The sequence below is a fragment of the Scleropages formosus genome, chromosome 1 (assembly GCF_900964775.1).
Source record: "Scleropages formosus chromosome 1, fSclFor1.1, whole genome shotgun sequence".
In the NCBI taxonomy this organism is placed as follows: Eukaryota; Metazoa; Chordata; class Actinopteri; order Osteoglossiformes; family Osteoglossidae; genus Scleropages; species Scleropages formosus.
In genome coordinates this window covers 6,633,643-6,656,064 of record NC_041806.1, presented here as the reverse complement: position 1 = coordinate 6,656,064, position 22,422 = coordinate 6,633,643, and the positions used below count along the sequence as shown (strand labels likewise).

The 22,422-nt window shown below is 45.2% G+C and overlaps 1 protein-coding gene across 1 annotated transcript; it reads left to right on the top strand.

Annotated features, from left to right (window-relative positions):
- Positions 1-905: 905 nt before the first annotated feature.
- LOC108941942 (dystroglycan-like) lies at positions 906-22,004 on the top strand. The gene is made up of 3 exons (XM_018764880.2): positions 906-1,573; positions 15,637-16,141; positions 19,448-22,004. The coding sequence occupies exons 2-3, from the start codon at positions 15,818-15,820 to the stop codon at positions 21,758-21,760; spliced, it is 2,637 nt and encodes an 878-aa protein (XP_018620396.1). The 5' UTR covers positions 906-1,573; positions 15,637-15,817; the 3' UTR covers positions 21,761-22,004.
- The last annotated feature ends 418 nt before the right edge of the window (positions 22,005-22,422 follow it).

The window sequence follows — 22,422 nt, the reverse complement described above, 5'->3', positions numbered from 1 at the left end:
TTTATTATCTGTGTCTTGTCACTGTCATTCTGCCTGTGGTGTGGAAGTTTTTGTCACCAAGACAAATTCCTTATATGTGTAACATACTTGGCAATAAAGCTCATTCTGGTTCTTATTCTGATATACTGTCTATATATATATATATATATATATATAAACGAAATTGACACAAAATCAAGTCTGGGTAATAAAACCATTATCAAAACAGCAGATATTCAGTAATTTCATTCGAAGGGGTTCTTAAGAGTTCACATATGCAGCAGAGCATTAGTGAAAACAGCAGTTAATGGGAATATTTGGAGACACCAAACATAAAATCAGGTTTTAATGGCCTGTGGAAGTAAACGCCGCGGTGTTTATTTATTGGAAATAATGTGACTTTATTGAACCCTCCTCAAGTCTGCATGCGGTTTTGATCCGCAGGCTAGAGCATAAATTTAGTACATGTTAAGAGGGAATGGAAAAAAAAAAAAAACAATTAAAACGTTTCAGTTTAACTTGGCGCGCGCGGCCTTCTTCTTAACGTGCGATCAGCTTGTTGTATAACATTATTAGTCAAAGTGTTTTTGACTTTTTTAAATCACGACGCTGTGTCCCGCGCTCTGAAAGAGAGCACCTTACTGTCACCGCAAAAGGCAGTACGTGTAATTTTCAAAAGACATTCCAGCACCATGGAGGAAAGGGGGGGGGACGACGACGACGACGCTTTTGTTCGATTGTCATGGCAACGCGAACGGGCGCTGAATTGAGTCTCCTCCGCGGCGGGGAGGGAAGGATGGGGGGCAAAGTGCGCTTTTGTTGTAGAGAAACGCTCCTGTGAGTGGGAGGCGATCGGAAAGCAGTGGGTGGAGGAGAGAGGTGCAGCCGAAAGAGGGGCGACCGGCGCTGCCCGCTTCGTCTCCTCTTTGTGTCACCCTGCGTGTGCCGTTCCGCCGCTTTCATTTAGCTTTCCGTGCTCACCTTCTATCAATCTGAGGCCGAGAAGCGGAAGAAAGGTGGCGAAGGGGTGGGGGGGCGGTTGGGACGAAAAGACGAAACCCGCGCGATGTCATTGAAATAAAAGAGAGAAACCTCCCCTTCGTCGGCGGCGGCGCAAAAAAAGGGCGGAGTCTCCGGAGTGACAACACCGGCACCCTCGCCTCGGCGGATCGGCAGCCCGATCCTGAGCCCGTCCTTGGTGGGAGAGAAAGTGGAGGCAGGACGTGAAGGATGTGACTCCTGCCATGGACTAACCGTCCCCCTCCCTCGTGAAACAGCTAGCTGTTTTATGACTAACGCGAGCGCGTTTTGTCTTTCCCTGCGCGACTGCCACCGTTTCCGCATTGTAAGCACGCGAAGCAAGCGCGGAGCCCTGTCCGACGACGACGGCAGCGTGTTCCGGAGGCCTCCAGCCGGCGGCACCGCGGTGGGATCCGTGCCCGCTTCAGCGGGCTTCGTTCCGCGCTTCTGGCTGATGCCCAGCTCCGACCGGGACCCGCCGCGGCCCGATGACGCTCATCGCGGGAACACATGAAAGTTTGTGTCGCGGCTCGGCGGCGCCGTTCGCGGCCCTGACGGCGGACAGGAAGTGAAGGTAGAGCGCGTGAATGTCCCGCGGACGGACTCACTCTGTGGCCGCTTTGCAGCCGAGCCGTCTCTCATGGCGGGGCCGCTCATCATGCTTTTGCCCCCGTCCTGCTTTCCTTCAGCTCCTTTCTGCTTGTCTCTATGTGTGTGTGTGTGTGTGTGTGTGTGTGTGTGTGTGTGAGAGAGAGAGAGGGGGGAACGTGCTTTCGTTGCTCGGTGGTCGCTGTCGCCACACGTAAACTGACAGGATTTCGAGTCTGTCCGGCGACGATATTAATTAATTAATTTACTGACACGCGCGAGCGGCAGTGGCTGAAGTAAACCTGCGAGCAGCGCTCGCGTGCCTGCAAACATGCGCGTTTCGCTCTGCCGGGAACAGGTGCATCGGAGGAATTGAATCGCCGCGGATCGGACTGAATCATGTGTCTGTGATGGAGGGGGCTTCCCGTGGTCGTTTGTGGTAGCGGTGTTATTAACGCTCTCGGTGTGTGCTAACGGGGTTAGCGCGGGTCTGTAGCCGCGGCGTTACGCTCGTTTGGGGTTTTTATTTCCGCTGCTTCAGCGAGTTTGAGGCCTTTCTTTCTGGGGCCTCGGTGCGGAACGCAGTGAGCGCTCGCGGCTCAGTTCGTGCCGCCGCCATTCACTTCACTCGGGAACGAACGTCCCTTCTTTTTTTTTTTTCCCCGCTGTCCGGCCACCGCTCCGCTTTTCCACCGTATCCACACGGCTCGAACGAACCTCTCCACCATTATTACACCTCCTACGAGACACTTTACTCCATTAAGTGAGTTTTCACTCCATTGTTACCCTTGTGGCGGCCGTGAGACTTGACTGACTCTGTCGTCAGCGACCACCTCTCACGTCGACGACCCGACTGATGGCCATTAATTATTGCAGACAGATGCTCGTTTTACCCCGTTTTACATAAATTACTGAATCCCGTTTGTTACATTGCTCCCAAAAATTAGTTTTTATTTGAAGTTATTAGTTTTATTGTAAAGTTATTGACATGCAGAAGGGAGAGGTAGGCTTGGTAGGAGTGTGGTAACTTTTTTTTTTTTTAAGGTATATGCTGCAGGTATTGTGGTAACTTTTAGGTGCTTTTACTGGTATTGCTTGCGTATGTCACTTTTATTACTGAATATTTGAAAATTCAGTCTTCATATTGTCTCTGGTCTTCCACAGCCTGTGTCTTTGAATTTGATGAGTGGAGGTGGTCTTCCAACAGGAGGTCGTTCTTCCAGTAGGTTCTCGACTCCTATAGAGCTTTCCTCCTAAAGCCCGCTTTACATTTACGTTTATTCATTTAGCAGATGCTTTTTCTCCAAAGCGACGTACATCTCAGAGAATGAAATTTATACATTACCTTATGAGAAAGAGACATAGTTGCAGACGTGATTCTTCAGTTTCTTTCCACCATATGCACCGACGTTCATCACACGAGTAGCTGCATGAAACTCAGAAAAAATGATTCCTGATCACCTTCCTGCAATTCTTTATTTTTTTTTATTTATTTTTTTTTTTTTTTGAGATACACAAAAGTTTACATACAACACAGAAGTAGTGACTGTGTAAAGGCTTATCTGGGCATGATCATAAAGATATACTGCATGAACGTTTACATCTTACATGAACTCGGGAGATCGTGGGCAAAGTGCGTCCAGAAGAGATGGGGGTTTTAAGACCCTTTTTAGACGTGGGCAGAGATTCAGCAGTTCTGAGTGAGAGGTGGAGGTCATTCCACCACAATGGAGTCAGAACCGAGAACCTCCGCGCTTTACTTTTTGTGCACGCGACCACCAAGCAGGCAGAAGTAGAAGAGCGAAACGGTCTGGTTGGGGTGTAGCAGTTGAGCAAGTCTTGTAAATAGCAGGGAGCAGTTCTATTGATGCATTTGTAGGCAATAACCAGGGCCTTAAATTTGATCCGGATTTTGTTATTGTGCACTCGGCATAGAACTCGGCAGCACTCGTGGGGTTCGCCGAGATGTGGGGCACAGGTGACAGAAGTTTTTCTAGAGGATTCTTTGTGTCCCTCTGTGTCAGTACGCTTGTACAGGAAGGAGGATCACTGCTGGTCATCCCATACACATCCGCTTTCGCGGTGAGCGAAGGCAGCTCCTGGCTTCTGAACATCTCTCGTGTTTTTTGGGCTCAAGGCTTCGCTCATGACGCAGCTCAACTTCCAAAAATAACGGAGGGAAAAGTGACAGCAGTGACAACCACTTTATCAGACATTGTCATTTTTACACATGGATGGATTCTGTTCTTAGTGTTCTTGTTAGACTTGTCTCTGTTTCACTGTGTTTTTTGGTGCTTGTGCTTACTTGCAGAACCCTCCAATCTTCTTCCAAGCTCACTCATATAATTTTTGTATGTGAGAATGTTGAATATAGGGGTCTGCATTGTTGATGTGTCTGTTTTTAGCAGTTTAATCCGCCCCACTCTAACACCTATACTTTATAAACCACCAGTGAAGTATTGTGGGAGGGACACTTTTTCACTCTGTCGCACAACTGATATGGAGGAAATAACGACTGGTGTTCTAAGGTTTTGGGAATCTTGCAGCCTTTTACGTTTCTAGTGAGCGAAAAACTGAGTACCTGCGGTTTTCGGTTTTGTTTGACTTATTTTCCAGTTTATTACTTTTTATAGTGGAGTGGGGAAGGGGGGGAAAAGGTGGGAAGGGCATGAGTTTTGACTGGTGGGCCTACTCACTTCACATGAACCTTTTCATCAGCACTGATACCAGGGACTAGAGTAAATAACCCCCTGACTGTGCAGTGTTTGTTCTGGCTAAAAGGCACCTTGAAGGGAGTCAAGTTGGCACTTTACTGAGGGATAGAAATGGCTTCTGGGTGTCTTGGTGTCTCCTCAGCCCTAATTTTAATGCAGGCGATGCCCAGGTGATCTTCTGTGATACAGCCCAGTATTTTAGCGTTCACACCAATAATTTGATGTGAGACTGACTTTTGTTTCACACTGCTATAGCTGTCCTGTGGTTACAGGTGTGTTAAGCACACCCCAGTTTTGCTTTATTGTATGTTGCGACTTCAGTCCCTCGACTGTTTTTGGAAAACCTGTGTGTTAGTTGCTCGATGTGCGTCCTTAAGCGAAGAGTCGTCGTCAGTTCATTAATAAGGAGGCTCAGTCGTGTGATTTGATTTTAAACACTTTCCACTATTTAGATTAATGTTCCTGGCAAACGTTTGCTTCGGTGTTGAGCTTTTTTTTTTTCCATGACACACCCTGTGAGCTTGCACAGAACATAAATGTGGTCATGGGTTTGGTTTTTCCCCTAATGCTTTTCTTTTAGTTTGTGCACAGTGGGGAGTGCCAACAGGCAGGCAGTCCTGCACAGACCCCGCAGCTTACTTGCACAGTTATTTTGCTTGGTCTTCAGTTTGGGGGGTGTGTGTGTGTGTCTGATAATTACAATTAATCAACCTCATTAGGCACTCGGTGGATTACTGACAGGGTGATGATGTTTATTGAAGCACTCTGTCATGGCAATGCAGATTGCTGGGGGGGGGAGTAAAAAATCAGCACAGAATAAAATGGAGGAATAATGAAATGTTAAGAGTTTTGTAGAAACCCTCAAAACTGACATGACTTTTTGAATCGATAACCGCTGGGGTTCTACGAGTTTATAAAAGAATGAACAAAGCAAAAAAAGAAAAAAGAAATCCCTGGTTCAATGAGTGGAACCCTGTTGTTGCTAGACAATCCTTGGTAGTGTGGTGTAAAGGTCATGTATCATTAGCACCGGCTTAGAGCATCTGAGCAAAATGTGCTGTGCGTTCAGCAGACACAACGTTGAGATGTGGAGCCATCTGCATTGTCTGTGCATGTAACCGGAGCTGATTTGATCATACAGCCACTGCCCTTGTTTTTAACTCCTAACAGCAAATTTGTGTTACATTCCTGTTACTGCCGTTAATAACCATATATTCATTAGTTTATGACAGGGCCCTGTTAAAAAGTGGTTCTCTTATTTATTGATTTAAGGACAAATGTCATTTGTTTAGTTGACCCCACAATTTATGAGAGCTGAAGAAATTAAAGCATCAACTCCTGACCTACCTGTGAAAGAGCAGTGTTTTATATGTTTATTATTTTCAGACATGGGAAGGACACTTGCTGTATGTCAAAGGCTACCTTGGTATTTCAGCATTTAATTTTGCTGTGGCTAACAGGTTCAGGTTCTGTCTAGACACCCTGATAATCTTGGTTCAGTTGTGGTGTGTTTGTGGTTGTCAGTTACACCTCGGTGTCCCCAGAATGGAACTTTTCACCTCTCACCTGTTGTAGAGGAGCGTTAAAATATAACCCTTCTGCAGCATTGTTGTTTTTAAAATGGTTTGGTGTTAATTAGTGAGACATGGCATTATTTGCTAAGCTCTAATGTAGACAACCAACCAATGTCTACAACTGCTTGTCCTGAGCAGGGTCGTGGCGAGATGGAGCCTTACCCAGCAACACAGGGTGCAAAGGGCCAAAGGGGGAGGAAAGACACCCAGGATGGCATGCCAGTTCGTTGCAAGGCACTCCAAGCAGGGCTTGAACCCCGGGGCTGCCATACAGCGGGCACTGGCTGAGCCCGCCGTGCCACCGTGCCCCCCAATGTAGACAGACACACACATCATCTGAAACCGCTTGTCCCATATGGGGTTGTGGGGAGCTGGAGCCTAACCCGGCAACACAGGGTGAAAGGCTGGAGGGAGGAGGAGGAACACCTAGGATGGGACGCCAGTCCGCCCCAAGGCACCCCAAGTGAGACTCGAACCCCAGACCCACTAGAGAGCAGGACCCAGTCAAGCCCACTGCGCCATCGCACCCCCCCTCCAATGTAGACAATGAAATGTAAAAACTTATTGCTTGAATTGATATGGTAATTACAAAGTCAATATACCTGCTATTATATTTATGAGCATTTAGTTAGCAGAGGCTGTTTTCATCTTACAGTGTAAGAAAATCTTCCATCTGCAGAATTATTAAAATGTGTGACTTGGTTTATACTTTCTTAATGTTTTAATGTTAGCAAATGACTGAAAATGTAAAGGCTTTTCCTGTTTATTGAAGTGATGTTGTGAAAATACGTGCAGAAATGTTGACTGTGTGTTTACTCTTCAGTTTTGCTGAATGAATGAATGAACAAATGAATGAAATGAGACTTAAATGCAGAGGGAGATTCACTTTGGTTGCAGCAGCATACAATGCACGACAGATGTACATATACACACTCATAAGTATCCTGGAGTGACGTGACGACTGCTAAAACAATGAATACCTGTGGCTTCTAGGTTGACATTTTTCTGGTTTGACATGGTTGGGGTTTATATTAGTCATAAAAACAGAATTGTGAGCTTGTTACCTGAAGTTTGACATTTCCACTGCATGGCTGTTCCCTGCTCGTGTAAAGCTTGCAGAGTCTGTTGTAAGTATACATTTACTTAGGATTTTTCTCTCCCATCAGCCTTGCACTTTGTTGATTTTTGCTTTATTTTTGTATACCAGCGGAATCAAGACTTTTTGAGCAAAGTCTCTGGCATCTGTCCAATTCATTTCTCACGGTAATGGTGGTTATTTAAGGACCGTTGTTCAGAGGTATTAACCAGCACGCTTCACAAGTGACTGAGAAGCGACTTGAACCTAATGAAGGGGGCAACCGTTGGATGAGGATATTCATGCATGGCTGAGAAGCTCTTCGTTGTCGGGGCCTTTGGGCTCAAAGTCTTGCTCTATGAATAAAAATAACCTAATTTAGAATGGTAAACCGACTCCATAATGAGCTGCACTCTTATCAGGTGGAAGCAAAAATCTCAGCTAAGATGGGTAGGTATTGCAGTCAGGCAGAAAATTGTTGGTTAATTGTTTCATTAATTGTTGTAATTGTTAAGGCATGCCAAGCATAGCAAACATGCAGCAACCCTTCCTGCTGTAGTCGGGAGGTTGGAAATGCGCTTCTCTTCGTATTCAGCAGAGTGTGACATTGCAGGTGAAGTGCCGTGATGAGCATCGTCTTTGGGAGGAGTGGGAAAACGCGACTCCTGCAAGAGTTTGTTCACGAAAGTGTTAACGGCTGTCACTTGAGCATCAGTAATCTGTGTGAACATTAAAGGCCCTAGTGGGTCGGGGAGAATAGCCGGGTGCACGGGTTGTGCCTGATGGGATTATAACCTTGTTGTGGTTAAATAATTTTTTTCTAAGCCTATTTGTCATAGCGTAAACTTTCATCCTTTAAAAAAAAAAAATGTCTGGTGGAAAAGATTCCCAGCACACACAAGTTTTGACTCTCTGACCTTCACAGTCACACACCATCTCACAAACTGGTTCGTACAGGCAAAGTAGTAGCTATGCGGAACAGGTTGGTGGATTTGACGCAAGTGTTCGATGTACACCATTTTTTTTCAGCTTAACTTTCTGTGTCCAGGCAGGCATCATGGGAAACTGTTGTGCAGTCCAGCCTCCGGCCTGTACATCAGTCGCTTGCTTTTCCACGCGCCATGGAACGGGACGAGCCGCGGTCCTCGCTCTGCTTTTACCTGGAAAGGGTATATTTTTTTTACGATTGTGTAGGTTTGGGAGTTTTCAGTATTGTGGACATTTTCGCTGAAGCAGAGGGAGCTAGTTTTGTGCTCCTCAGAATAGCTGTCATGTGGCATGCTTTGTGTGTGTGTGCATGTGGGAGGATTCCCCATTCTGAATGTGTTTTCCAAGATGGAATACAAAGATTATTCAGCGTTTGCTTTTTCCCTCCCAGTTGCTGATTTTTGTCAGTTTATCAGTGGCCAACGCTTACGTCTTAAAGCTCTTGAGTTGCAGCCAACCGAGAGCTCAGACAAAACAGATGTGTCTGAGACATGAATCTTATCGGACGTCTTTGTGGCAGGCTTTTTTGAACATGCTCTTTTGCAGCAGTTAAGAAAATCTCGCTTCCCCTTAACGTTGTGTGTGTGTGGCAGCAGGTAACGCAGCAGTTAATAAAGTGTTTTCACAATGTTCGACAGACTGAAGGAGCGGGCCCAGCTGGGTTGGCCAACTTTTTCAGCAGATCCATAGCATGAACAAAAGATATCAGCACAGGGCAAGTACACAATCACGGTCACGGCCATAGACACGCTCTGCTATCAGTGTGTTGGCAGGCAGACTGAGAGCCTCACTCGATAACCGCCCGAGCCAGTGGAATGACGGAATTGTAACATTTTCTTGAATTGTCCACTGGAAAATAAAATGTCACATTTTTCCTCCATAACTGAATAAAAGGAAGAAAACTCAGTTTTCTATTAATATAATGAAGGAGCTCAACGCAAGTTTCTTTTCTCGCCTTTGTTACGAACGGACTTCACAAAGGAAGTCTACAAATGAATTTCATGCGGTGCGATTTCAACGCAGCATGTTCTGCAGGTTGATGGAATTAAATACATCCAACTATGTTTGTTCCAGTTAAATTGGGTTGTTTAAGTTAAAATGGCAAATATATAGATTAATAAAATTGTAAGCTACGAGTCAACAGCAATTCACAAACCAACAAATGTGAGTTCTTCGTAGCCTTTTCCCTGCTGTGTAAATTTCCCTTTGAATCATCATATAAAAAAAAATTACTTTCAGTGAGAAAGTCCAATATTTGTATAATTACTGGTGTTGTGCATTTTTTTTTTTTTTTTTTTTTTTTTTTTTTTTTTTTTTTTTTTTGTCTGTAGGTGCCCAAATTCCTGAATTTCAACTCCTTACAGCCACAAGAAACATGGAAACCTCAGTCTGGCCAAACCTTCTGAATTTAAGGAAAAACTTTGTGAAAGTAGCTGCAATGATTAGTTTTTTTTTTTTTTTTTTAAAATTACATTTACTTTCTATTTTTGATAAATACTTACCCTAAAGTCTGTTGAAGTAATTTGAAGTTATTTTGCTTAGACCTAGAGGAAAGAAAAGCATAGTGGAAGCAGTGACGAATGAGCCATTGTTTCATATTGGCTTGACTCGTGGTAAGTGAATTTGGAGGCAGGGAGAGATGCTGTTCTCGTTTTAAGGAGTGATAACAAGATGAAGGGGATGACTGGCGTGGCCTGGATAGTCCGTGTTACCTAAGGATGGCTACACTAAGGGCACTTACTATGGTAGGTCCTTCCACTAGCTGGGCTGAAGCATTCCATCTTCTTCCACATGGAGGAGTCCTGGTGGTCATCCATTGCTGTTTGTCAGTTATTGGAGCCTCATACACACAGAATGAGCAGCGTCACAAATGTCACCATGTGCATCTTTTTGGTGTTTAAAGCCCCCCAGTGTGACACTTCCCTTCCATAAGAGGCAACATGCCTTTTTAGTCACCCCCCCCTGTTTTTCCACAAAACCTACAGTTTCACCATTGATCTCGCAATGTAATGAAGTAATGAAGGGACCTGCAATGTTTTGGGGGGAATAAAAACAATTTTGTCTATTGGCTTTAATTTAGTGCAGAAGAGGAATATAACTAAATGGAGGCTTGCAAAAAAATAAACAGTTTTCAGGGGTTTTCTGTGTGGTGAAAGTCCAACGGTCCCAACGCTTCTTTCCAAAACGTGTGAATAAATGGTCATTCCCCTGAAAATGCAGTTTGTCTCCATGGAGTGCTGTGACTAGACACACGGCCCCCCCCAGGTTCTCCTCCTCTCTATGCTGTGTTTCACGTGGGACCTGAATGCTACTGTTTCTGCCCTCTGCTGCTCCATCAGCTGCCCAGCTTCACAGGGCCTCCAGAACAGACTCGGTCAAAGCGGTCATCACTGTCTCCTTGGGCCTAAGGATGCTGTGGGTCTGTCTGCAGCAGCAAATAGCGCCTCGAGTCAGGGCTCTATCTATAGTTCAGAATTCATCCCGGTCCAAATTAGGTGGTGCTGATACAGTGTTAAAGGGAAAGGTTTCGTGTGCTGACTTATACATTCAGCCATGAGTGTATTCTTGTTTGGGTTTCTGTCTGAAAGGAATGGCTGGCTCTCTGTGTGGTGCGTGCGCCAGTATAAATAAATAAACGCAAACACCGTGCGTCTATTTGCCATTTATGGTTGGTTAGCGATAGGCGGAGAAGAGTCGGGGCTGGCCAGGGCCACCGGGATTGGAGCTGGAGTGCTTTGGCTGGTTTCACGGTTTATTCCGCAGATCTGCTGTGAATCCCAGAAGTCCTCTGGGATCCAGCCCTGTCAGCAGGGCAGATCTGGAGTTGGGTGCCACGGAGCTGGTTTTCCCCTCATCGGCTTAAAGACGGGCGCCCTTCGCTCGTTGACCAGCCTGTCGTGTTACATCTCCGTTGCAGTATGATGACTTCAGTCCTTATCCTTAAACGTTTATGATGCATGTTGGTTTTGATGGTCCCTGGCCACTCAACGGAGGTAATTGTCCGATTGCACTAATTTAGCTGAGTTAGGTAGCTGCCGAATGAGAGCTGGAGACTTGTTCATGAAGCATCCCTCCAGGACCAGGTTTGAAGAGCTTTTCTACGGGTGTGTGCGCCTTGAATTCTGCACAGTTTTCTTTTTTTGGGGTATATTTCTTTCAGTGAGTGGAACGGGGGGGGGGGGGGGGGGGGGGCTTTACTTCAGAAGAATAAGGCACGTAGCCAGAGATGATCTCATGACCCCGGAGCGTGAGATTCTCATGTTTAAAGGCAGGCCGACACCTTTACGATGTTCAGATTACAGGCCCCGGGACGTTGCGGGCATTTTGAAATTGTATACGTAGAGCTCGTAGATTTATGGGTAAGATGTGTCTGCGTGCTTCCATAGTGACTGGGGACATGAGGAATGGCTCACGAGTATAGCATACCCCCCCCCGTGCTTTGTTGTTCAAGAGTACATGAGTGGCGAGATCAGTCGCATGGGGACTGGTTTGCTTGTGCATGTGGTCACATAACCTGATCTCGTGTAAAATATGGTGCGGCGGTCACGCAGTGCTCGCAGCAATCCAAACGACTTGGCTTGCCGTAGTGAGATGACGGACCTACGGTCAACTCGACGTGCAAAGGGAACGGTTGGCCGCTTGAGCGTTGGTCTGAAATGGGGATCCAGCATGTGAACTCATTTTTGTAGGTCATTGTCCCAGGAGGGATTTCAGCCTTCAGGGATTGTCACGTATGCTTACGCTGCTTGTTAAACCAAGTTGTCTGTCAATTACCACAGCCGTCGGTTGTCCACATTTTGGTCTCATTTTGGGTAATCGAGTGTTAGTTTGCGCCCCTCATTTCTTCTATACATCAGTCTTCGGTATGAGTTTCTTGACCTCCTTCAGTGCTTCTCCTAACGTGGTGGTGATGTTTGAATAGAGAAAATGTATTGGGAACTTTTTTTTTTCCTTTCTTTTCTCCTTCAGACTGCCTTGGCTGTTTTATCTGTAAACGCACCGGACAGAGTCCGGTAGCTTTATTATGGGGGATTCATCCTAACTCATTATTGCTAACAATAGTGGAGGAAATGGTGATTTTGATGAATGAATAGGTGCTTTCTCAATTTAACTTGGATAGAGGTAATTGGTAAGTTAACAGTACTTAAGTGGATGCACCTTTAAAACAGAAAAAGATCACGTATGAATACAGTCCAAAAAATTGTGTATTATCATTCTTCCGATTGAACTGGGATAGAGTCGTAGTTAGAGCTGCTGTCTTTAGACCCCAAGGTTGCAGGTTCAAATCCTATCTCCAGCTGCAGTACCCTTGAGCAAGGTACTTACCCTAAGTCGTTCTAGTAAAATTACCCAGCTCTATAAATGGGTAAATAATTGTGGGTAGATTGACACTGTAAGTCGCTTTGGTGAAGAGTCGGATAAATGTAAACGACCTATTAAAACGATATAAAAATAATAATGGTAATAATGAGGAGAATAATAATAATAAAAAAGCATCAAGTAATGTCATAATTTTTGAGTGTTTACTAAATTTGACCTGATTAGATACTGAGTTACTCTGAAAGGCTTGTGTGGTGTATATATTGAATAAAATCCCCCCCCCATAAGATGGCCAGTCCAGATGAAGGAAGAAAGGATGACCCACTGTATCGTTGAAGGGTGTATCCTGCCGTATCTTTTAAAAACTCCTGAAAGTAGATGTTCTGTGGTTAAAGGGGACGTTGCCTTGACTGAGGAGCCCGTCCACGAGCGTGTGAGGTTTGCAAGATCCTCGTGTGCGAATGCTTTGATGGGACTGAGCTCAGCGTGCTGGAGCGGGCCGCTCCTATGCCACGGCTCTGTGGGACGCGGTCCTGTCTGCCAGGAAGCCGAGAGACGTTTCTAGCTCCGACTTCTCCTGGCTCAGGGGCTTGTTTATTGTACAACTGCTTTAGACGCCCGTTCTGTTTCCCGTCGCCCACAGTTTGTCCTGTTCAGCCTGAATCCCCCTGTGGTCAGTGCTGCTCCGGCCTCTCGCTTCCACGCCGCCTTACTGCGGTAACGGTCGGAGGCCTCCGACCATAGCGAAGCAGCCGATTTTCTACAGGGTTAAATATCTCCAAAGTCATCCCGGAGCTTTTTTTGTAATGCTCGTTTCCAAAAGCTTCTTAGTTGTCCAACTGCGGGCACTGGTTTCCAGGAGATTTTTTTTTCTTTTTTTTTTACCAGGGGCCCCTTGTGCCCGGTTGATCAAGAGGAAGGAACGAGATGACAGAGCCCTGCCTCTGAAAATCTCCTTGGCTTCTTTTTAGTGCTGCGATGAAAGTGGGCCTTTATGTAGTTCTCGACTCAGGTTTGAACTCCCTTCAGTCCTGGAGCTCTATACCATCAGGGTCAGTGCTGAGGCTCATGGGGGCGAGGGAGCACAAGCCCTCTGAGGGCAGTCCCTTCGGCGAGCTCTGGTGCTGGGGTGGGGAGATCATATAAGGGCTCCTATTCATTTATAAACTAACCCTCCCCCCCCTCCCCCCAGCACAGCCGAGTGCCAAATTTCTAAATTCCTCATCTAAGATCCAGCGCTGCCTCTGAATGAAGCTTTGTTTCACCTGTGGCCTGGCCCCAAGACGTGCCGTTCACGCGCCGGACCCCTCGGATCCTCCGAAGAAGCGAACGTGACCCAACCCGCGTTACGCGTACGTGAAAGCGAGCGCGGTTCAGCAGGTGAACCGAATGCTCGCTCCGAGAGGACGGACGGCGTGAACGTGCCATCTGTGCGCGTTCTGGGGTTTGGCTTCAAACACCAAGGAAAATGGGATGAGAAGAGTGAAATGAAGCAAGCGTTTAAAATTAAGCGCTTTGCACGGGGTTTTTTTTGTTTCGTTTTCTTCTTTACGCGGCGACGCAGTGGGCTTGACCGAGTCCTGCTCTCCAGTGGGTCTGGGGTTCGAGTCCCCCTTGGGGTGCCTTGTGATGGACTGGTGTCCCGTCCTGGGTGTGTCCCCTCCCCCTCCGGCCTTGTGCCCTGTGTTGCCGGGTTAGGCTCTGGTTTGCCGCGACCCCGCTCGGGAAAAGTGTGTGTGTGTGTGTGTGTGTGTGTGTGTGTGTGTGTGTGTGTCTTTACCTGCAGTTGACTTTTTTTTTTTTTCCCCCTCTTCCTCCCTCTTCCCTTCTCCCCTGCTTGGACTGCTTACGATTTGTTGGGTGCAGTTTGACTGCTGTGGAATCGTGACTGGCCTCAGGCGAGAAGGCGTACCGTACCAATCGATAGCGTGACACCACAGCCCAAGAGAGAAATTACTCAACAGCATATATAGTACATGTGAATTCATTATTAATATAATTTAATCATATAACAGAATTCACTTTTGCGTTTGTGTTCATTTTCTTGATACCTTTGTCCAAAGCATCTTAGGTTTTTGGGTTAACCTTCTTACTTTTTTTTTTTTTTTTTTAACCCACATCTGGGTAATTTTTAGTGCCACGATTCGAGGTAAGTACCTTACTTAAGGGTGGTATCACAGGAGCAGGCATTTTAACCACTGTCCTTCAGTTACGAGGAGGTGCACCCACTACTGTACCGCTGCCGTGAATCCATCCGTCCATTGTCAACAACCTCTTGTCCCGATTGGGGTCGTGGCAAACCGGAGCCTAACCCGGCAACGCGGAGTGCAAGGCCGGAGGGGGAGGGGACATACCCAGGACGGGACGCCAGTCCGTCGCAAGGCACCCCAAGCAGAACTCGAACCTCAGACTCGCCACACAGCGTCCACCGGCTGAACCCGCTGCGCCACCGTGCCCCCACGGCTGTGAAACATTGTATAAATCACACTCCTGATATCAGTGTTTTAATTTGATATAAAGACATGGTGTTCAGGGGCAGAGGAGCTGACACTTTGTTTGCAAATGAACAAATTTAAGATTTTTTTTTTTCTTAATCTTCGGACAGTCGTATAGCACTTTGTTTTTAAAGACCTGCAGTTTGTGTGATAGATGTGACATTTAGATGTGTTTTAAAAAAGAAAAAATGCACGAATAATTAAGAGCTTAGATGGAGAGTCCGTTGCGCATACTGCATCCCCAGGAGTAGGATGGAGAACAGCTGACATTAAAAGAAAGTAATGCATGCTGCTTTGGCATTGAATGGGCTTGGAACTTCACTTGCCTCCACCCCATTGAAACAATTTACTGCAGTGTCACACCACCTTTACACTATCTGCAGCAACAGAAGAGGCCTTGTGTTTGAGAAAAAAATCCATAGCTAATTAAACAACAACAATGATTAATGTTTGCCAAACAGTATGTGCTTTGCCTCCATCCCAGCTCCTGCTGCCCCCCCTGTTCATCCTGACCGGTGTCGGCGCCGGCCGTTCACCTGATAGTCGCCGGAATAAAATACGATGTTAGATAGCCGAAGAGCGGCAGCTCTTTCGGAAGTGGGCGTTTCTGATGCGTGGGCTGAAGTGTGCTGCTGATTCCCAGCCGATGAAGGAGAATGCCTTGACACGACTGCTTTGACACTGATGCGTTGTTAATAGACATTGTGTTTGTACAAATAATCCACTCCACTGCTTATGCAGAATACGTTGGAAAGGGGTTTCCTTCTAAAGATGTGCCCCACAGATTCTCTCCCTATGCTACACTTTGCACTTATTTGCATATAAATAATTTTTTTTTTTAAGAACCAGTTTTATCTTTCTTTTTTTTTTTTCTTCCACGACAGGCTGTGTCATTTTCAAGCAATGGGATTCCAGATGAACTGAAGAGTGTTTCATCCAGAAGCACAAAGCCAGGAGGCAAAGAGAACAAAACAGAGTCATAGGAGGGCTCGGCATTGTGGGAAACCGGATCAGTCCAGCCACCAGCATTATCTGCCCTTTGACCGAGTGAGAGAACACCCAGTCATGTGCAATAAACTACTGGAGTGTAGGGATGTGGTGGCCCCTTGGCTCAACATCCCTAGGACTACCTTGTTTGTAATGGGGTTTATGGTGGCGGTTGCTGCCCATCTCAGCTGGGCTGAGAGGCAAGGTGGGGTGCTTGGTGTGGGGGTTGGGCAGTTGGAGGCCTCCATGCATTCCTCCATCCTCTCAGGCATGATGGATGCCGTGCCTGCTGTGGGGGTTCTGTCTACTGCTGCTGCCCTCCCAGATTCTTCAGCTGTCGTCGGCCAGGTTTTTCAGATGAAGGTTCCGGCGGAGTCAGCCGATGCCAACGCTGTGGTGAAGGTGAGTGGGAGGGTGAATTGAAGGAGACCCGGGGGTTCTTTGCATCATGCTTGTTTACCTAGAAATGTGTTCCTTGGAGGGACTTTTCATGGAACTGTGTAGAGGACCTTCAGGGAACATGAATTATTTTCCCCGTGCTTAGAAATCATAAGCTTGGAAGAAATCAATAAAGTATCTGAGCAGGTATATTTGCAAAGAAATGACTCTCACTTAGAAAATGGTTGTATCTGTGAAAAGTCAATTCTGTTTTCTTATGATGGGAATATTCATGCATAATTTTGATGGATGGTGGTCCAAGTCAGGCCTGTCAAGTGATGTCTAAGTACAGCCAGGAAGAAACGGCTGTGCTTTTTTTGGAAAAAGTAAGACGACTATCGTATCTCAGGTTCTTGGTCCTGCTCTAGATGTGAGACTATTACATACATTAAAAATAATTAATCTAAGCTGTACACCAGCCCACTTTTGCCAATACTATTGGAAAATTATCAGCGGGACCCGTGCTAATACGTACGTAGGTGAAGGTGCTTTAAACGAGGAACGGATGTCACCTCAAAATAAAGTATGCTGACCTCACATTTTCCATCAAGAGCAATGAAGGTCTAGTGCTTTGTAATCATTTTATAGCTTTTTAATGGGAGTGCATAAAGACTAGAATCTATAAGGCTGGTTAGTACTTCCATTTGGCTTGGTGTGTGTCCCGCCTGCCTCCTCGGTGGCATTCTAGAGTATTGCACGAACCAAGGTCACCACCATGTCCCAGGCCTTTGTTTACATTACAGACTGTGCTTTAGTGTTGTGACATTCACTTGGGTTTGGACGTGCTGCAAAAATTCTGAAAGAATCCCGCTGTCATCGTCACAGTCCTTAGAGCCGATTTATTTTTTGTACGCCGAACCTTTTGTTCGAAGCCTTGTCGTCTGCCACCTGTCATGCGGCGGTAGTGAAACGACAGAGGTTTGCGTCTGCTTCTGAAGGTCTTCCTTATGGTTGTTACATCAAGGTGCATTTCTTTCACTTTGGATAGTTCTCCAGCTGCGTGTTCTCGCCTCCATGAGGACCAATCTTCAACAAATGCAGCTTGTCTTCATTCATTCATTCATTCAGGTTCCCCCACGGTGTGTGAAAGACAGAGAGAGTGTTCCAGTGATGTATGGATGACTGACCCATTATAAGTAGTGTATCTAGCAGTGTAAGTCACCACGGTGAATAAGGTTTGTGGGTTGGTAACACTACATAGAGTTCATTGGAAAGTCACGTTGGAGAAAAGCATCTGCTAAATAGCAGATGTTCGCCGTGTAAATGTCATTCATTTCCTGCAAATCTTTGTAAATTTGCATGGAATAATTTTCAGTTATTCTGACTCCCATTCTGTTGTGTGTGTGTGGTTTTTTTTTTTTTTTTTTTGTGTGTGTTGCTGAAATCATGAATTTACACTTAACATGAAATTCTAACTGCCGAAATGGATAAAATATTACTACTTTGGAAAAAAAATACGTTTTCTTAATTCAAAATACTCTTAGTTTTTCATAGCTGAAAGTGTACTAAATATTCATATTTGTAAACTTTTATTTTGAAATAAAATGAAAAAGTGTATAGTCTAGCTGTAGTAAATTGGTGATAGCTCATACTCAGTTTGCACAAATTTGGCGGTTGTAGAAATGCTTGCTTCTGGCTGTATTGTCAGCTGGTTTTTGTTGAAATTGAGTTGAAGTAGCATTTAACTCATCACAGCAATATAATTTATTGAAAAAAAATTGCCTTTTTTTTTTTTTTTTTTATTTCTACCTTTTAATTGTCTGGAAAAAAAAGTTTCTTTGAAAGCATTCGATATGTTTGCACACTTTCTCTATAGGATCTATAATTGGTTTAAAGTCACGTCTGGAAAAGTAAGTCCAAGGAAATAATTGCCATGTCTATCAAACTTGCTCAGTACCATCCACTCTAAGTGTGAAGTGTAGTAGTAATAAGACCCCTTTGTCCTGATGCAAGCCATGAGGTTCAAGGAATTGCAAGTTCACTGAAATCAACTGAGACCGAATCCATGCCGCCGGCATGATATGGGGATTGCTTTCATGTCTGGCGATTTGTGAGTTGGGGCACATGGCGGATGATAATGCATTCTTATGCCAATGTTTACTGCAGCCTTGCAAAGAATATGCAGTCATCAGGCACCTTTGAGTTTGACTCTGCGCTTCCGTGCGTGCTGCCTTCGCTTTCTACAAATCGCTCCCAAATTTCTCCTGGTTTTTGTGGACTTGCATAAGAATGAATATTACCTGTATCTTTTTTTGTAATTGGTGAGAAGACCAAATTAACGTTCATATTTAAGAATGTAGCATAAATGAAAGCACTATACTGTCGCTAGCGGTTGCTCTCAGAAGCTAAATAAGGAAACGTGGTAGAACGTGGTACTGTAGAATGCTCACTGTGTGCATAATAAGAACCAAAGTCCTATATGCACAGGCAGCAAGATGAATTTTCAGCAGTGCATTACATTTTACGGTTTATTTTTGTTCTATATTGGGATATGCCCAAAGAAGAGATAGCATCCTTGTGCAGAAAGACACATTTTTTTTTTTTTGGCATTTTTATACCCATCTTTGTCGATGCTCATATGGATATAACAAAAATACAGTTGAAAGCTTGGTACTTACATACACTCATGTGTGGTTGTTATAATTAGGTCTTTATCTATACACACATCTCTTTATCTATATAATGACATTTTTGGGTGAGAGTTAGTCAATGTCTGGGAGTACTAAAAAACATACCTATCTAGTAATAACTGATGTATTACAGGTTGCCATAGTTTTAAATCAGTGGTACATTGTCAAGTTCTTATGGCAAGGCTGATAATGCACTCTTTTTAGCATGACAATGTATTATCGGCAACTATGTATTTCATGAAAAAATGCATTTTTTTTTTGCTGCCTCCTTTAAGCGTATCTGTTATACACTTACGAGCTGCGTTCTGTGGTTCGCTTCCTTAATTTGTGAAGCTATAAGTTTATCTGATTCATCTTGTTCTCATTTGACAAGAATATGCTAAGGATCAATTTTTATTGATACTATAAATTGACTGTACGTACACATGCCTTAACGGCAGTAGAGTTCTGTTTTTGTGCTGGCAGCATACATGTACGCTAAAGAACCGAGGAGAAAATATGAATATCTTAATGTTTTTGTGTCCTCTATAAAGTTTATATGACATATGTTAATTTGTTTCACTCCTCAGCATTCGGAGCATGATTTTGTTCCCAGTGTATCTTAAACTTTTCTTTTTTTTTTTTTTTTTTTTTTTCATAGATAACAGAGGCTGGCAAAGATTCTTTACCAGCTTGGTTACACTGGGATGTGGACAGTTCTACCCTTCAAGGCATCCCACTGGCACAGGACAAGGGAGTCTACTATGTTTCTGTATCTGTCTCCCAGACGATTGGCAATGAAAGTCACGTTGTACGCAGTGCCGACGTTTTCTCCATTGACGTGCGTCCTGAAGAATATGCTGACAGTGAACCTGTTCAGTTAGCTCTGCCATCTGCTGACAACTATGTCCAGCCTTTTATTTGTGGCAGTGATGAGCCTGTCACAGTTCTTACTGTCATCCTGGATGCAGATCTCACCAAGATGGACTCCCTACAACGAGTTACCCTGCTGAAGAATATGAAGAAGTTTTCTGGTGTAGGTCTGCAGCACATGAAGGTTTTGCCTGTTGTTAATAATCGCCTTTTCGACATGTCTGCCTTCATGGCTGGGCCTGGCAATGCTAAAAAGGTGGTTGAAAATGGGGCCTTACTGTCTTGGAAGTTGGGTTGTGCTCTTGACCAGACAAGTGTTCCTAACATTAGCAGTGTCCAGATCCCTGCTAAGGAGGGAACAATGTCTGCTCAACTGGGGTTCCCTGTTGTTGGGTGGCACATTGCCAACAAGAAACCCCATGTGCCTAAACGGGTTAGGCGGCAGCTGTACAATACTCCAACACCTGTTCCCTCTTTGATTCCCCCAACAACATACCCAGAACCACCTGTGCGCGTTGTACCAACACCAACATCCCCTTTTATTGCCTCCAGTACTGACCAGTCAGCCCCTCCTGTTCGAGGCCCTGTGCCTTTACCTGTGAGGCCAACCAACAAGTTCAGGGACCCTATTGCGCATACACCCACCTTGGGGCCTCAGCAGCCAACAAGGATCATGGACACCACTAGCACCATCCCTATCCAGCCCACTTTAACAAGACCTGTGTACGTTGAGGCTACGGCTTCAGTGACACCAGGAACTGCCACCACGAAGAGACCCAAACCCGCGACGACAAGGAAGCCCAAGAAACCGAAGACCACCCCAGTGCCCAGGGACCCAAAAAGCACTACTGCTAAAGCCCCTAAACGAACTACGCCTCTGTTAGTTGTGCCAGAGCCTGAGAATGAGAATCCACGGTTGCATAACCCAATAGATGAAGTAATTGCTTGGGTAGGGATCTACTTTGAGGTGAAAATTCCCTCTGACACATTCTTCGACAAGGAGGACGGCACCACAGACAAGCTTAGATTAACTCTACGGATGAATCACAATGAAGTAGTTGGAGAGGGTTCATGGATACAATTCAATACCACCAGCCAACTCCTGTATGGTCTACCAGACAAGCAGCATGTGGGAAAACATGTATTTTTCATGCAGGCAACAGACAAAGGCGGCCTGAGTACCACTGATGCCTTTGAAGTCCATGTAAACCAGTGGGCATCCAGTGACAAGTCTCCTGTCCTTTTTGTTGCCCGTTTCCAAGGTGAGCCCGTGGCTGTTACTAATGATATTCACAAGAAGATACTGCTGGTTAAGAAGCTGGCATACTCCCTAGGCGACCGCAACAGTAGCACAGTCTTGTTGAAAAACATCACAAAGGGATCCATAGTAGTGGAATGGACTAACAGTAGCTTACAACAGAACCCTTGTCCCAAAGAGCAGATTGAAGACCTGAGTCGTAGGATCTCGGACAGCCAAGGTCGGCCCTCCGTAATTTTCAACGGTGCAATGGAGCCAGAATTCACACCGATTAACATCACAGTACAAGGTGTGGGTAGCTGCCGGAGATACAGCTTCGTGCCCCCAGGAGAGATCTCAATACCTCCCCCCCCAGCTGTCACACCATCGGTCGGCATTGGACACCAGAGTGCTGATGATGTGTACTTGCACACGGTCATCCCAGCAGTGGTGGTGGCTGCCATTCTGCTTATTGCTGGAATCATTGCCATGATCTGTTACCGCAAGAAGCGCAAGGGTAAACTCACTATTGAGGACCAGGCCACCTTCATCAAAAAGGGTGTACCAATTATTTTTGCTGATGAGCTGGATGACTCCAAACCTCCTCCCTCTTCCAGCATGCCCCTTATCCTGCAGGAAGAAAAGCCCCCCTTGCCTCCACCAGACTACCCCAACATGGTCAGTCAAGAGACAACTCCTCTAAATCAGGACCTTCTAGGAGAATATACAGCTCTGCGTGACGAGGACCCTAATGCACCCCCATACCAACCACCTCCACCCTTTGCTACCCCAATGGAAGGGAAAGGTTCACGCCCAAGGAACATGACACCTTACAGATCTCCACCTCCTTATGTGCCACCCTAAGGTTCATGGAAACCTGTAAAGGAGGGCAAGAAGGGACTAAAGAGGTTCCATGCCAGTGCAATTTTTGGAAGTAGCTGGGGATGGGCATGTATAGAAATTGATATGGGAGTGGGATGAGGGTTGGATTTTGCAAGGAGGATTTCACTGGAAGAAAGGAGAAAAAGAATAATGTAGTAGATAGAGGCCTGTAAGAGTTGCCATTATAAATGCCAATCAAGTTGCTCTTTGCCTTTTACTATTTTTTTTTTTTCTCCTTCTCCTCCCTCCCCTTCTTTTAAATCAGACTACTGGCCTCATAGCACACTTAATTTTTAAAACAAACATTAACTGGGGAGAATGTGTAAGGTTGAAGCAAATATTTGAAAGGGAAATGGGATAAACTTAACAATGAGCGGAGAGGGAGAGCTTTTCATGCCTCGCTACAGGCCACACACAAGTTGGCCTTTGTTTTATTTTCATTGTTTAATCATCTAACAAAAAATGTGAGGGAGTGATCCTAAAGGGAAAAAGTATTTTAAAACTTATCGGTCATAATCCAGCAACATGGAAATAAAGTTTCTGGTGCTGGAACAATGAGGAGGGGCTCTTAGTAATAAGAAGACTGAAATAACCTGCAGGAAACCTGTGTTTTACTTTAGAAGAGATTTTATCATGGTTACAGT